The 17,313-nt window shown below is 33.5% G+C and overlaps 1 protein-coding gene across 1 annotated transcript; it reads left to right on the forward strand.

The window, feature by feature from the left end:
- Positions 1–7,720: 7,720 nt before the first annotated feature.
- Positions 7,721–8,908, forward strand: LOC150106759 (neuropeptide F receptor-like). The gene has a single exon (XM_090393476.1). The coding sequence runs from the start codon at positions 7,721–7,723 to the stop codon at positions 8,906–8,908; it is 1,188 nt and encodes a 395-aa protein (XP_090249602.1).
- Positions 8,909–17,313: the final 8,405 nt, after the last annotated feature.

The following is a 17,313-nucleotide window of genomic DNA, read 5'->3' on the forward strand; positions in this document are numbered from 1 at the left end:
TGGTTGCAGTTCATCAGCTATCATCAATAACACTCCTTCTCCGATTTTATTCTCTCTGTCCCTCCTGAACACACTATACCCTACACATTCAATCCGACCAACTATATCATCTTCTGTCAGCCAAATTTCACTAATGCCAATAACCTGTGGCCAGGAAGAGCCAACCAAGGCCAAAAATTCTTCCTTCTTGTTCCTAATACTCCTGGCATTAGTATACATGAAATGCAGAGGTCCATATAAAACGAAGTGATCCACTACTAGGAAATATTCATTTCAATAACACATGTATAGTGTATGAGAAAAAATTCTCCTATTTTCAGTTATTAACCACTCTTAGCAAAATGTGTTAACAACTATTAGTGTTGGCTTTGGTTCCGTTCCTAAAAGGGAGAAGTGTTAGGCCCTGGCTGGCTGGCTGGCTGGAGGAAGTAAAACGATCGAGTAATACTTGCTCAATACAGGTTTGTACCATACGATCTACAAAGATATTCCCATATTAATTTGCAGTATATCTATCCCAATTCTTTACAACCATCCTTTATTGATTAAACTGTTCTGAAACTCACAGGAGACCTCAATCAAACAACATAAAAGACAAATGTATTCCCAATTGTATCGAAAATGCGTGCGTAATATAAAATGAGTCTTTTTAAAATTTTTCTGAGGAGGAGGAGAGAGTTAAAAACCGTGTGGTTTGGGCTATTTTTAGTGTTTCTAAGTGATCTAGTTCTTTCCCTGAGTAAAACAGATGCTTTAAACTTTTCAAGCAATGTATGTCGTCGAATACTTCTGGCAATAAAAGTAGTGGGTGGTGAATCAATAATATTCAGTCTGAAACAGGAATTAAAGTAGATAGCATTTCGGCCTTAATGATTCTTGAAATAGGATTAAGTAGGCGGCTCTAGAGTACTTGAAGCACGTCATCCCTATCTCGATTCTTGATTCGGATATTTCCATTGTTATTGATATTGATTAAGTGTTTTATTATTTGTGTTTTGCGTTGCATTATTGGATGGCTGGAATTTATCCTGAATTTTTCTTAATGAAAAGTTTCCTTTTATTATACTTTTCATTAAGATGTTATTTTTGTTAAAACTTCTCGGATTCCACAAGAAAAAATTTCATTTGACTTCCTTGAAAAGCGTTTGTCTGTGAAGAGAGAGAGAGAGAGAGAGAGAGAGAGAGAGAGAGAGAGAGAGAGAGAGAGAAAGAGAGAGAGAGAATCGGACAGTGATCAATACTTAGTAAGATGCTCCACATACTGAGACATTTTCCGTTAAACTTACCTTGTTAAGTGTGCATAAAATTCAGGGTGATAAGATTCTCGCGGTCTCTGTTCAAGACAACTTACACGTCATATTATTATTTTGCATCTCGGAAAGCAATGAAGTTTGATCGGATGGTTCACTGCTAATGGATTCCGCATTAATGGGTGTTTCGGAAAAGCATTGACAGCGATATGATTAATTCTTTGGTACCCCACTCCTCTCCCTTCCTCGCATTCCCCATTGCCTTATATCATTTCACGAGTGATCAAACACATTACAAAGTTATGCCTGAATAGTTAATGTTTATATAATTAGATCATAAACTATCATCATTGTTGATGCTAATTTATAACTTTCCCTTATACACAATATACACAAAATTCCGATTAATAACTTAACCGATTGACATTGTAATCTGGTTAGAAAATTTATATCATTCACGCTTGAAGTGGTAGAATTCTCAGTTTAAAGAGAGCCACTTACGTACTTTTACAAGTGCTGCCGTATTAAGAGACACTTTATGAAGATTTATAGAGTGGGAAGAGGCAATTCTGTCTTTCCTTATCAATTGTACAATACCTGCACTTCTAAATTTGTTAATGAGGATCTTCCACTGTGATCAATATATATCAACTATTCATAACGCCAGACTTTTATTTCAAGCCCTGCGTTGTATGCATTGCTAGCAGAACATCTCAACAGGAGATGTATTTAATTTGTAAGTGACCTAATTAGTCTAATAGTTATGAAGGCATGCGAAGCAAATAATATTTCTAAGAGAAAAAGTAAACTAATAAAATTAAGCCTTGCTTTCGATAATAAATGAATACCGTGCATTATGAGCAGTTATCCTGGTATAACAGGAAGGATAAATGACTAAATGATTGACTATCAGTAAGCCACTCAACTGTTGAACACTATAATTTCTCAAATTATTATTGTAAATTGTTAAATTAGCCTCTGAGCAAGATTTTTTTTAACACAACCATAATAACCAGGCTGACTCTTTATGAAGCACATGAGAAGGGTCGCTCAGCACGTGAAGTGTCAATCACGTGATATCGCGCGATGAGATGCCTCACTGGTCGACCGATCACGCGTTATCGCGTGGACATCGCTAACTAAATAAAAAGTAAAAAAAAAATGGTCACCACACGAAATTCCAATTTTCAGCTTGGCAGTGAACGATATCGCGCGATCACGCGGTGCGAGGTCTCACCAAACGGCCGATCACGCGTTATCGCGTGGACGTCGCTAACTAAATAAAAAAAATTGGCCACTACACGAAATTCCAATTTTCAGCTTGGCAATGAAAGTGTTAAAACGAGAAACACAATACGCAGTGACTGCTTAGTAACATTAGAAGTATTTCTGATATCAGACTTAAAAAAGACGCTAAATAAGTATTGTTGTTATAAGAAAAGGTGGAGTGGAAAACAGTGAAGAGTAACAGACTGATAATCACAAGCGTAGATTAAGAAGAAACTAAACAATGAATCAATCAATCAACAAAAATGTGTTGATGGAGAGAAATCTTGAAAAGAACTTTTCAAGCAAAAGTGTTAAATAGTCTTGTTAGGAAACGAAAAGGATTTCTTTTCATACATTCGGACTTTTCTTGTCATGAAACTGATAACCAACGATAGAATAAACACACTGATGGATATAGCAGATATGTAAATATAATTAATCATTGTATCATAGCATTAATTAGGTTTATACGAATTCAAGGTACCTGGTCCTGACAGATCACTGGGCCGGGACACGAGATGCAAATTATAATAAAAATAAGTCTAAGAATTATCTTGCTCATTATTGTATATGAATACTTTTCTAAGGTAGTTTATTATTACTTATTCATTGTTTTGTCCAAGAGTAATGACAAAGATACCCAGATATCAATATTGGCATATTTTAGTTCATGCGTATATCAATAGACGAAAGGTATTGATAATGGTAAAGATGACAAAACTTATCGTTTTGCTATGGGATCCTTACTGTGTTTTATTCGAAAGATGAATTTACAGTCAGAGGGATCTAAATTCAATATTTTAATTAACAGTATTCATATTCCCGTGGAATTCTTGTGGAAAAGCTTAGACTTTGGTTATGCATTTTTACTAAATAATTTAAGGAAATTAGAACGCAAACTAGGGTATACATTAAAATAAATTTTAATATACTTCAATATTTCGCGAACGTCACGTTGCCATTTTCAAGAAACTTAAGAACAAGACAAGTGCACGCAGGCCCTACACACAGTAAATGAGGACGAAGCAGGAAGCTATTATTTCTCCTAAAGTCCTTAGGGTGCTTAACGGGCAATGTTGGTATTCTTGGGCGATTGAGCTGAAGGTATTTTGATGTAGGTTTCCCAAATTTGAGACAGTCTCATGCAGCCAAATTTGTTGAGGTTTGGATTGTTTCTTAGAGCTAAAACTAATTCCATGAAAAGCCTTTCATATTTGTATTTACTACGGTGAATTATCGTGGCTTTCTTCCACCGTATTCTATGGCAGGTATCCTGCGCATGGTCAGCAAGACCAGAGTGGCTGTATTGATGAAACCAAATGGAGTCCTTGTGTTCTGAAATTCTGATATTTGCTGTCCTGCCTGTTTGGCCAAAGTAGGACAGATTACAGCTGCAAGGGACCTGGTATACACCAGGTAGGTAGAGGGGGGAGGTTGGTCTTTAGTAGAGCAGATAAGGGATGCCAATTTTTTATATGGTCTGTAACAAGAAGTTAAGTAATGTTTTTTTAGGATTTTTGTAATTTTGTCCGAGGTGTCTCGGATATAGGGTATGGTAATGGATTTAGAGTAATCCTTGTTGTGAGGGTGGGGGAAGTTGTGGTTTACTGGTTTCAATATTTTTTGGATTTTTTGGCGGGGTAGCCATTGGCTGAGAAGGTGTTAAGAATGTGGTTTAGTTCTGTTGAGAATGTGGTTAGGGCATTGTCATTTGAACAGATAAGTTTAGCCCTGTTGTGTAGTGTCTTAATGACTCCATATTGTTGCGAGGAGGGGATGGTGGGATTGTTGGTGAATGTATCTGCCTGTATGGGTGGGTTTTCTATAGACTGAGAAAATCAAGGTTCCATTATGCTGGCGGGTGACTAGTGTGTCTAAGAAAGGAAGGAAGTTGTTTTTTCCTCTTCCAGGGTGAATTTGATTCTGGGGTGTTGGTTGTTCAAGTTTGTTAGGAAGGAGAGGAGTGCATCGGAGCCACGCGGCCAAATAGCGAACACATCATCAAGCGAAAGCAAACGGTTGGTTTTTGTGGGGCAGAGTTTAAGGCTTTTTCTTCAAAAGTCTCCATATAAACGTTGGCCAAAGGTAAGGAGAGTGGAGAACCCATGGCTGTCCCCTCTATTTGTTTGTAGAATTTTCCTTGCCAAACAAAATAGCCTGAGTTCATTATGAACTGAAATAGGGCTGTGATATCGGGAGGAAATTTAGCTTGGATTAGTTCTAAGGATTCTTTGAGTGGGACATTTGTTTGTGAATAAGGAGGAGACATCAAAACTGACCATTATGTCAGTGTATTTGAGTGTAAGGTTTTCTATGCTAGCTTTGAAGTGGGCTGAGTTTTTTATGTGTGAAGATGTGTTGCCAGTATAGTGTGAGAGAGCTTTGGCCAAATGTTTCTTATCTTATATTCATATTCCTTTGGAATTTAGATTTAAATTTTCGTATACAACCGCGATATTGATTCAAGGGTTTGTTGTTTGTATATGTTGTATAACTTCGGTGATTAGGATTAAAATTCCTACCTACATTTTGAATTGTTCTCTCCATAAATTCAAATATCATATTTGTTTATGATTTCTAATTTGAGAGGAAATTTTTTATCTTGGTGTGAAGGCTATTAGATACTTTCTTGGCAATTTAGTTACAGTTTATCCATGTTAGAGCAAATTTCTGAGTGTGTCAATTATCTCCTAAGCAATACAAGCAAATACTTTAATTTTGTTGTTGACTATCTGTTGTTAATGCTGACTTTTACATCAGAAAGTTTTAAAATCTAAAGACAAGACTCATATTTGAATTCCAACATGTGGCTACTGATAACAGTGATGATGATGGACTGAAACCCTTTCGGATATGAAAAGAAAGTAATTAAACAATAATAGGAAGACTCCTTAAAAAAAGGCGATGTAGAGAAGCAGAAGATCAGTTGAGTGGATTTTTTTTGTTCTTCCCCTGAAAAACAGATATCTGTTTAATTTTAAGAAGAAGTAATTGCAATTGCTCCAAAAAAGCATACTTTAACGTAAGAGAGTAATTTTTCTCCTTCTTGGGTTAGTTAGCTCGTGATGGAGAGTGGCCTTCGGCATAAGAGGAGCTACCTTAGTGTTTAATTACTAAGTGCTTTTGAATAAGAGTGTCAGTGACCGCACCTCTGTTTCAAGCCGTATGTTCTCGTCAAGAATACGCAGTGTACCCGTTAAGTAATGAAATTGATTTTTTTAAAGAACATCCCTTTGAAAAAAAAAAAAAACTTGTTTAAAGTTTTGACCGCTAGAGTGTGTTGTAATCGCTGGTGCAGCTTTCGTGTGGCAACCGATGAAGTAAGAGTGTGTGAGTAGAGCGTGTCAGAAGCAGCGTCATGGAGCAATGAGCAGTAATAAACCTTTACTGTAAATTAGAAAAAACTCCTACTCAGATGTACCAAGACCTAAAAAAAGGTTTACATGGATGACTGTCTGAACCGTGCCCAGGTGTTCCCTTGGTTTCAACGTTAAAAGAGGGGGAGGGAGTCCCTTGAGGATGAAGCACGCTTTGGAGGGCCAGTTTATGTACAGACAAATGAAAATATGCTTAAAGCTAGGAAAATTGTTGCCCATGACAGACAAATAACCACGAAGTTACTCGCTGTACAGCTTGATGTCGGTAAAGAAACGGCCAGATTTGTTCGAGGTTTGTGCCACAAACGTTGACATACTTTGCATAAACTTTATTTATTTATTTTTTTATTCAAACATCAAAATAAATTGATCAGTGATATACTCAACGTGTTGTGATTCTTTTTTCTTATCTAGGATTGCAACTTATCAAACTTTGAAGTGAATCGTTTAGATGCAAATGACACAAATGTTGTTTGCTTTGTATTAAATAACTAAGTCTTAAGATGTAAGGATTCCTCGTTAGATGTAACGAGGAATCCTTATAGAGATATAGATTATGGATTTAGATGTAAGATGAATGGTAGGATCTGAGACAGATAATCCTAATCCTTTTCTTTGTTAAAAAATAGTTAATATGTACATTTACCATCATCTTCCCCCTTTAAATTCATTTAGCAGTTAGTTAAGTGAGCTTAAACTTAAGTAAAAGGAAATCATTTAAGTTTAAAATCAATTGATCTGAATCAGTCTTTAAAATCATTTGAAAGGTCAAAAACCTACACGTAGCAGATAACAATATTTTCTTGAATACCTGTATATATTCAAGTATTCAGGAAAGTACTGGAGGAAATATTTTTAAGAAAGAAGAAAAAAAAAGAAAATGTGCTAAGATGCCAATAGTGCTGTACAGAATTCAGGGATTAAGTTACTGCTAAATATAATGAGTTCGGTCCTTGGAAATGAGCTTTGAATGAACTACCTTATTTAAAGGTTCTGCTTTAATAGGTTAGGTCAGTTTACTTTCTTGAAAAGTTTGTGACTGTTTTGATCAAACTTTTGATAGAACTCGACTCATAAAAAAACGAGCTGTTCATGATTGAATTTTAATTTCAGAATATTGAACTGCAAGTCACAATTATAAAGTTTCCTTATAGAATCTTTTAATAAATAACAAATGAATACTTCTAGTTAAACATAAAATGTGTATTATAATATATGATTAGTGTTTCACACACTTATTTTTGTTTTCATTTCATTCATAGTTTAATCTATTCCTTGAAATCTCCGTTATGGTAATTTGAAATAAAAATGAAAATGAGTTATTATATTAAATTCTTGCCTAATGGGTTTGTTTTCGTTTTTTCTTATATTGTTGAAAGCCAAAGTCAGAACATCAAACTAGCACGCTTCCTTTATTCAAACTCATCATTATTTGCATTTTTAACAGTTTCTTGTAAGGTTTACGAGTTCCAGCTCCAATGCAAAATTCCCGAATAAAAACTTAAACTCAATTAAGTCAGATAGTTTTTTCCCCTTAATGTTACTAGAGGAAAAAAAATACGTCTCTGCTATTCTAACTAATGGAAAACTTCAGGAAAAGAAGCATACTTTGTTTCTATTACTTTATCTAATGTATTTTCTCTTCGTAGAAACTTTTATTTCTTGCTAATATAATAAATGCTAATATTCTTTACACTTCACATTAAGTGACAAAGGCCATTAGGCTAAGTGCAATATGCTTCGCTATGGAAGTCATCTAATTTTTTTTTTTCCTTTTCAGCTTTCAAAGGATTGCCCGTTCCCACCAAGGAGATTGATGAGGTGATGGAGACAACAGATCCAACAGTTAATTTAACGGCATATGTCGAAGATGGTGGACGAAATGCTACGGTGGCCATCAACCACACACAGCGTCTCTTATTGCAACTATTGCAACAGTTCATGACTAACCGCGCTATAGATGACAACGCCCTAATTGGACTTCTATTGGCATACGTCCTTTTAATCTTAACTGGAGCAACCGGTAATGGTCTGGTGTGTATGGCTGTAGCCAGAAAGCCTCAGATGAGGACAGCAAGGAATGTGTTCATTATTAACCTCGCAATATCGGACTTGATTCTTTGTCTCTTTACCATGCCGTTTTCTTTAGTAGAAATAGTCCTTAAATTCTGGCCCCTTGGAATACTCACCTGTAAACTGGTCGCTGGACTTCAAGCCACAAGTATCTTTGTGTCTACGATAAGCATAACAGCCATCGCCCTTGATCGTTACAAGGTCATCTTGTATCCCACTCAAGAAAACTGTGGACCATTAAAGGCTGTATTAACCTTAACTTCGATCTGGGTGTTTGCTTTGGTGCTGTCTACTCCACTTTTTCTCTTTAGGACTGTAGATCATCATCCAGTGGGTTTACCCTGGTTGGAGTCCGTTGATTATTGTCTAGAGAAGTGGCCTTTAAAACATGGTCGAGGATTTTATTCCCTTTTTTCCATGTTATTCCAGTATGTCCTACCGATTGTCATCGTCAGCGTGTCGTACGCCCGCATTTGCCGTAAGCTCAGATACCGTGTGATCACCAAAGGGACAAAACTACAGGAGAAACATGAAAGGGACAAACGAAGAATGCAGAAGACCAACAGCCTCCTAATATCGATTGCCTTGATATTCGGAATGAGTTGGCTGCCTCTTAATATATTAAATATTATTGCCGATTTCGCCTATCCTTTTGGAAACGATGATTCCACTTTCCGAGTCGTGTTTGCTTGTTGTCACATGGCAGGAATGAGTTCAGCGTGTTCCAATCCTCTTCTGTATGGGTGGCTGAACGAAAATTTCCGGAAGGAATTCAAGGAGATATTTGCTACCTGTTGTCGGAGCTTTCCCTTGCCGAAACATGCTGTGAATGAAAGAACGGAGTCCTTCGTCCTCTATGCGAAAGGTCACGTGACGGTAACGCCACCTATTAATGGAGATAATTGTAAGGCTAAAGTGGATGTTTCCCACCAGAACTAAACGACAGATGAATTCTCTCTTTCTCTCTCGCTCTCTCTTTCGAAAAAAAAAAAATAGTAGTTTGGATGTTGCGACCCATTTTATGATATTTACTGATATGGTTGTCAAAAGAGTGATAAGGAATTTAAAACGTAGTTTAATCTCGAAGGAGAGTATTTGCTAAAAAGAAGATATGCATTATTTTATTTCTATAAAAGGATGATATATTTTAGATTTAATAATATTCTAGTAAGAATTAAGAAATGAATTCTTTTAGTAGATTTTTAGGAATATTTTATTTTACACGCAAATTTATGTACAGGTTATTCCTACACTTTTCAGTTTTCATCATATTTATATATTCTAATTTCTCCAAATTAACTGCTAAATACTACATATTATATAATAAATTATCAGCTTGTTCTTACTAATGGTAAAACGTGTATATACTTAGAAAAATAATTTCCTATTTGAATATGTACACGATATTTGCAACAATTATGGTACTTATGGTAATTGCAGTATATCACACATATATTAATATTTCGAATGAACTGCATCTTAAAATGGTTAGACTATTAATTTGTTATGGAAACAAAACCGGTTCTAAAGCGTGTGCCTTCTGCAGTTGATTTAAGCAAATTATAAATAAAAATTACTCACCTATCAAGCTACGTTTTTCAACTGGTATGTCTATGTGCATAGTATTATACAGTATTCAACGCATATCCGACTGCTACTCATATCTGATGATGTTATAACGGGTTTTTGGTGTCGACAGGATCAAACTTCCCAAATTCGACTTTACTTTTAGCATATTAGCATATACATATTAGGGTAATTATACTTTAATCAAGCTAATGTGAGATACACGAACAAAGAAATATAGTTACTGAATAGATTTAGAATCCAATTTAAAATCAGCACCATATTTGATTACGCAAGAATTCAAGTACCACAGTTACACTCTGCATTCTATAGCTTATGAGCTGTTAAAATATAACACAGCTGTACAAATCAAGACCAGACTTTACTTCTGGAGAGTATACAGGACTTCTCAAATAGAATCTAAATTATAATCGTTTTATCATTAATAGCAGAGAGTGTACATATTTGCTAAATAAACGTAGCATTGCAGGAAAAGCATGGAGAAATCAGATTTTAAATTTAATGTGTTCACCCTTCATCCTCCTTCCAAAAAAAAAAAAAGTAACTAGCGTATGTATCAGGACTGTTTATTGGCAATTGTAATTTGCACGAATACTTTTCCATATAAAATCTCTTTAAGTAGTCCAAGAGTGATAATGATAGTATTAAATCCTTGTAATGAAAGAATATTTCAGCTTTCTTTATAACTAGTTTTTTCGCAGAGTTTAACAACATATATGATTATGTCCTTCTTATTTTTACCTTATAGAATCTTTTGTATTCTTTTTATATTGCATTTTTTGTTCATGTCACAGAATGTTTTAAAAATAAATTAATCAGCCAACTTTATGCTGTGTTAGATTTACATATAAAACTATGATAGAAAATCGAAAAAAAAATTACACCAGTATTGTAACACTGCACATTTCGAATATTAATATTATTACTTGACACCTCCAAGGACTCATCTTAGGAGAACACTCTATTTTATTCTACTACACACACACATCTCATCGTCTCCGCTACAGATAAAAATGAATACTTAAGGCATTATTTTATAATTTTCTCTACAGGTGGAGACACTTCATCGAATGTTATGTCATTCATTCCAAACACCGTTGTGTATCCGTCCAAGCCTGGAATAAAATATTATAGAATAAAAATATTGTGAGATTTTCTGGAGTCCCAGAATGTCATAACAAACGACTGTTGTCGGCGTAATGGTGCCTGTATAGAAATATTTGTATCGCTGGACGATAAATTAGGATGTAAGCATTCAAGTTCGTACTTCCGTCAATCAAATTTTTTGATCGACGGAAGATTTAAGATCGTTGATGATGTTGATGTTAATGTACATTTCGGACAGCAGAGGTACCCGTTGAAGTAGAATTTAGTTGCCAGAAACAGTCAGAGCAATATCAACAAATTATCCGAACAACGCATCGATCACTAGGCAAGAGGGCGTTCATTAAATTCCTAACACAGACATCATCTGTCAATAAATGTTACTATATGCGACATTATTGGAACACAAAAAACGAATTTTCTCGTAGAGGAACAACACATTAATCGAACAGGAGAGGTGCCATATTTAAAATGCCGTAAATTTAATTTACGGCATTTTAAATATGGCACCACCCGCTATGAAATATTAATTTAAATTCTTCTTAGATTTGTCTATCCTAAAATCTTCATAACATTACAATATGTCAAATAAAATTGTTAACAATAATTAATGATATTTTCTTCATTTTTGGTGTCCTTATGGTCAAGAAAGCAGGAATGCACATCTAATTAAATGCAGACGTACCAAACTGCTTTTCCAGAAATTATTGAAATAATGCAACTGATGCTATTTCATTTCTTAGTTGACGACTTTTACTTTCAGCTATTGTTCTTGATGCTTGTAAACCGGAAACAGATATGGTACAATTATAAAAATATCTTTAGCTGCCCACGATACTAATGTACTACGTGTTTGTAACTTTTTGTTGGTGGGAGATATAAAACAGAAATCAAAATTCCTTCCTGACTGTAATAAATGAAATTTCAGTGACCCCGAAATTATAAATAATTAAATAAAACATGCAAAATCATTATGCTAAATTTTTAAAAGTCTTGAAAGCATTCAAAAATAAAATTTAATTTGAATATCATCATAAAATATTTTGCCACTCATTCACTAGGAGGCGTTGCAATCTATCCGTATATTTTATTGAAAGCTATTTCTCCTAACACATGACTATAACAGTATTTTGAAAATAAGTTAGAGATTTAATAGTTCTAAGTACGTTTGTACTATGTTAGAAATATATTTTAGAAATACGAATAGAAATGTGCTATTTTCAATTTTAGGACATTTTTTTTTCAGATAAATCTATGATTATTTCAACCGTAGGTTTGATCAACCATACACCCTCTTTCCAAAAAGAAACCGAACTTTTCGAAAATAGAAGAAACTAGTGCCACCATTTGTTTTATCTCAACCTTCATTAGTGTTGTCAACTGTTTCTGACATTTTTTTCATTAGAAGCCGAGTTATAGTGCCAAGAGTGACAGTGTGTTTTGACGAAAGGTGGTCGTCACTGTATTCATGCTGTACACGACGAATTCTTGCTATCAATCGCTTCAAAACTTCGAGAAAAGACTCACCATTGACCGTCTGGCTAGGCGGAACGAATTCTTTGTGGATAATGTCCTTGGAATCGTAGAAACATATCAGCATTGTCTTTACTTTTGACTTCTCCAAGCAACTTTTTTTTTCGGATGCCCCTCTTCTGGTGGTCTCCACTCTGGCTGTTTGTTTCGTGCTCATACTTAAAACACCACGTTTCATCACCAGTAACGATTATTTCAAGGAAGTTTGAGTTCTTAAGAGCGGTTTTAATGAGGTCCTTGCAGTGTTCAATTCGGTACATTTTTTGGTCGTCGGTCAACTTGTGGGGAACAAATCGCGAATTCAATTTACGACGGCCCAAACTCTCCGTCAAAATGCTGTGCACAGTTGATTTTGGAATCCCCAATTCATCTTCAATCAATCTCACGGACGACTTCGGGTTTTCGTTGATGAAATCACGCACTCTTTGAATATTAACTTCGCTCAGTCCGGCTTTTCATCGTCCTCAAGCGTCTCACCACCACTTTGAAATCCCTTAAACCATTCGTAAACTTGAGTACGCGATAAGAATTCATCACCGTATGCTTTTTGAAGCAGTTGATGCATTTCCGTAAAACGTTTACCAAGTTTAACACAAAAGTCAATCGCAGTTCTCTGTTTGAAACTCATTTTCCGACCTTTCGTCAAATCACTCTGTCGCTCTTGGAACTATAACTCGGCTTCTAATGAAACAAATGTCATAAACAATTGACACAACACCAACACCAATGAAGGTTGCCGCTTTCGACAACAAAAAGATACAACAGGTGGCGCCACTAGTTTCTTCTATTTTCGAAAAGGTTTCTTTCTAGACAGAAGGTGTAGATCGCAAGAAATTTCAATGAAAAAAAAAATGTGTTAAATACATATGTACAAGAATTTTGTTCACTTTTATGGTGCTTATAAAGTGTGTTGCCTTTCCTCTAAATAGAGTTACCTAACATAACATTTGAAACTATGTTTTGTTTTAAGGATTATGTGTATATTCGCATAATATATATTATTCCATATCGGTTTGGTTGAGGTTAGCCATGACATTAAAAACCCTACCATAACTGCTGTATAAATATTAATGCCATTTAAAAACAATGTTTTTGTATGTATATATATATATATATATATATATTTAAATGAAATGTTTAAATACCGAGAGAATACAGACTATTTTCGTCCCCTTGCATTTTTTACAAATTACAATGCTAAAATGTATTAAAATATATGTTAAAAAATTTAAGAAATATATAATTAGACATTAAATTACCTTACCATAATGGTGAAAAGAAGGAAATCTAGTTTTAAGGTTGAAACGAAGCAGAAAAACAGAGAGGAATAGAATTTCTTCTAATACTAAATTAATATATAACTAATAATAATTATAGCCGAAACTATAATGAATAATATTAATATATCCATAATTAATAATAATGAAAATAATGCGAAACTATAATTAATAATGATAACATAATATAATCTATATATTCATACAATGTAACTATATACCGTGACTAATATCTATAATTAATAAATTCATCTTCTATCTTATCTATAATTAATAACTGTAAACTTAGGAACTAAACGTTTCTTGTATACTACATAATATGACAGTTTTTTCGACAGATACAACGAAGACGATGACACCAACATCGCAAGGAAATGAACATAGGTATATTTGTGGGAAGTTCTCGGTATTCAGACCACATTATTATGTAAATAAAGAGTTTAATAAAAATAAGCAATTTAAACCCGACAAGTTTCGTAAGTCATAAGACTTACATCATCAGGGATAGAAGTTTTTATTATTATTATTATTACGGGCAACTCCAGGGAGTCATTAGACTCATCGAGGGAGGCCCCAAATCATATTCATCACAACTATTCGATTTTGTTGTGTAAAACTATTTGTTTTACACAACAAAAGCCTATTAACAGTTAATTACACATAGATGTTTTTGATAACTTCACACCTGTTAAATATAATTGATAAACCGGAACACAAATGGTTAATTCCTTACTGTATGCGTGTTGGAACATTGCTGGTTGTTGATATCACCTTCTCTTGCATCACTCGTGTTATATTCTATGTTAAATATTACAGTTAAATATAGCTATATTTTTATAGCTATATTTATTCAATAAATAAATTACAGTAAAATATAATCAGAGCTTTAAAATGTTTTAAAATAAAACAAATGCTAGTTAAAAGTGATGGATGAATATATTGTAAATAAAATAAAAATATATAAAAGTATAATAATTACAAAATACTTTTAGCATATATCATCCAAGCTAATAGAGATTCTTTAAATAGAAGCATTAGAACTGCCATATAAAATAATTATATATAGTCACACTTTGAACTGCTACTTAACGACTAGTTAATATAATCGATTAGTAATTAAACTACCTAAATAAAAGGCAACTAAATACCACGCACAAAATTGATTTCATACACTTTATTGAAATACAAATATTGAAAATGGATTTCTCTAACACCCAAAACTTTTGTGAATACATTATAAAAATAGCTTAAGCACTATACTTTCATGTCTTTAACTCTTAGCCAGTGATTGAACACTTTATGAATCTTCAGATTATTCGCACCTAGAATTACAGATGCATCCGGTCTACAAGACTGAAATCACATATGTGCATTTTTATCATAATTAACCTTGTATATTGAGCAACACCAGAACTGTCAAAACATATGTCGAAATCTGCTAATTGATGATCGCACTGAATCGCTTATTCATGTATATTAATCATGCGAACTAATCATAAGTAAATTACACGGTTAGGTGTTGCTAAAAGTGTGGGAATGCAAGTAGTACCGCACATATTATGTTATTTACGGAAGTGAGCGATGTTGCTTCCCTTTACATAAATAAGTATGGAAACATCGAGCCCACATTCCGACATTTCAACATTAGTGATATAAACCACATGAACATACTCCTTTTTCTTCACATAACTGACATGTCTTAAGCTGCAGAAACGACGAATTTCCAGACCATGAAGTGCAATTTTGTGCTGCCCTATTTCATTTAAAGAATATTGCACTAGACATATTATGAAGTGTATTAACCTAGATTTTTACTTTAAAAATATAAAATATTAATTAAATTATAAAAAATAAAATTAAAAATAAAAATAAAATGTAAAATTATAAACTAAATTATTTATTTTGCTTTATTAGAAATATTGTTAAATTATTACGATACTAACAATTTTATTTAATATAATAAATATTTTAATTATCAACATGAAAATTCGAACGAAAACACGTGAAGTGAAGGCAAAGAATGCCGATGCGTCAATATCAAAATAAAATAAATATAAGTAATGCCTAAGCCTAAACATTACTCTTAATGTAAAAATAAATAAATACTTTTTATGTTTTTTATGTAATGTAAAAATGTGAGATGTCAATATTTTAATTATATATGTCGAGATGTAATAAACTGAAATCGTACTATATTTGCATAATCTTTCCTAAAAAAGAAGAATTTGTAGATAATTGAACATGATTATATTATTATGGAAAAAAATCTCATCAGCTGTCATATTTAAAAATGTCTGCTATATGTAATCTAGCTATCTTGCTATTTTTATAACGTATGTAAAATGTAAGATGGTTTATATGTTATCCGTAAAACAAATTTTATTTATGTTTCTGTATGACGCGGAAATTTTATGCCAATAAATTTAAAATGTTTATTTTATTAGTTCACATTTTTTCACCACGAACTACCAGGTGGTGTACGTTGGGCTAGAAAATTATTTTTTTATGTCTTTACGCCCATTATCTCTGAATTTCAAGTTTAGATTTGATGCATTAAAATGAAATATTTAATTCTTGGAGCTGTTCAATTGTTGTCATTCAAGCATTTTCAATAAAATATACTTTTAAATTATTTACAAATCTTGTGTGTATTCATGTTGTAATTATGCATTCCAACAGAGAGCATCAGTTTTTGCTGAATCTGTAATGAATAATATCCGTTACAGGTTCAACTAAAATTTCCCCAACGATAGAATGCTAAAATATTTTAAGAAAATACATTAAGTGTTGAAAAGAATAAGATAATATTTAAACAGAACAGGATATATATTTTTCTTTGTTAGCAAACTAAATCCTTCCAATAACTGCTATTCGTTAGCAAATGTTTAGCTTTTTCCCTCAGGTCGATCGTTATAAATGGACAAGAGATTAAGTTGGAATTATGAACACAAAGTTGGCAAGAAAAATTACTCCGCTGATGGAGAACATTAGCGGTAGTGAAGACATAAGAAACAAAATAAAAAAAAAAAAACTTTAGAAATTATTTCATACTTAGGAGAAGGAAAGGGACAGAAAAAAATGTGCGAGAATACAAGAAAGAAATTTTGAGAAATATAAGATAGAAAAACTGAGGATTATGTTATCCATTTCCTGAAATTAATAGGAAGATAAGCTCCAATAGAAAAAATAATTACAATCAGTAACTTGGGGAAATAAACTCTTATGGATGGCAAGAAATTCAGTTAGAAAGAGTAAGAGGTGTTGAAGATCACACACACACACACACACACACACACACACACACACACACACACACACACACACACACACACACACAGACGATATGCACAACTGAGACTACGCATATTTCTGAAATATATTTTCAAAAGTCTGAAAATTTTCTGAATAATTTACAAATTGAATATTGGTCAGATGAGAAGAATATCAAAATCATAGTCTTATACTTTCAATGGTTCGGATTTAATTTGTGAATACATGATAGAACGATTGGAAGAAAAGAAGAAACCATGCTACAGAGCGCTAATATAGAAAAATGTGTAGACACTATTGAGTGAGTGAATAAATTTTATAACCGTTAGACTGTTGGTTGGTCCTTGGTAGCGATTGCAGATGCCATTTTTCTACGTAGAGTTTTCCCCAAATTTAATAAATGGACAGATGTGTTTTACGCATTCGACATTTTAATCTTCTTAAAAGTGTTCCGTAAGGTTCATGTCAGGACATGGTGTTAGCCTTTCTGTCTACATGCCTTAATGCAACATATGGTTTCATCAATTGTATGCAGTATTTAAGAAACGTGTGTGTGTGTGTGTGTGTGTGTGT

The sequence above is a fragment of the Typopeltis vanoorti genome, chromosome 5, assembly GCF_054136105.1.
Source record: "Typopeltis vanoorti isolate ZY-2024b chromosome 5, IOZ_Tvanoo_1.0, whole genome shotgun sequence".
In the NCBI taxonomy this organism is placed as follows: domain Eukaryota; kingdom Metazoa; phylum Arthropoda; class Arachnida; order Uropygi; family Thelyphonidae; genus Typopeltis; species Typopeltis vanoorti.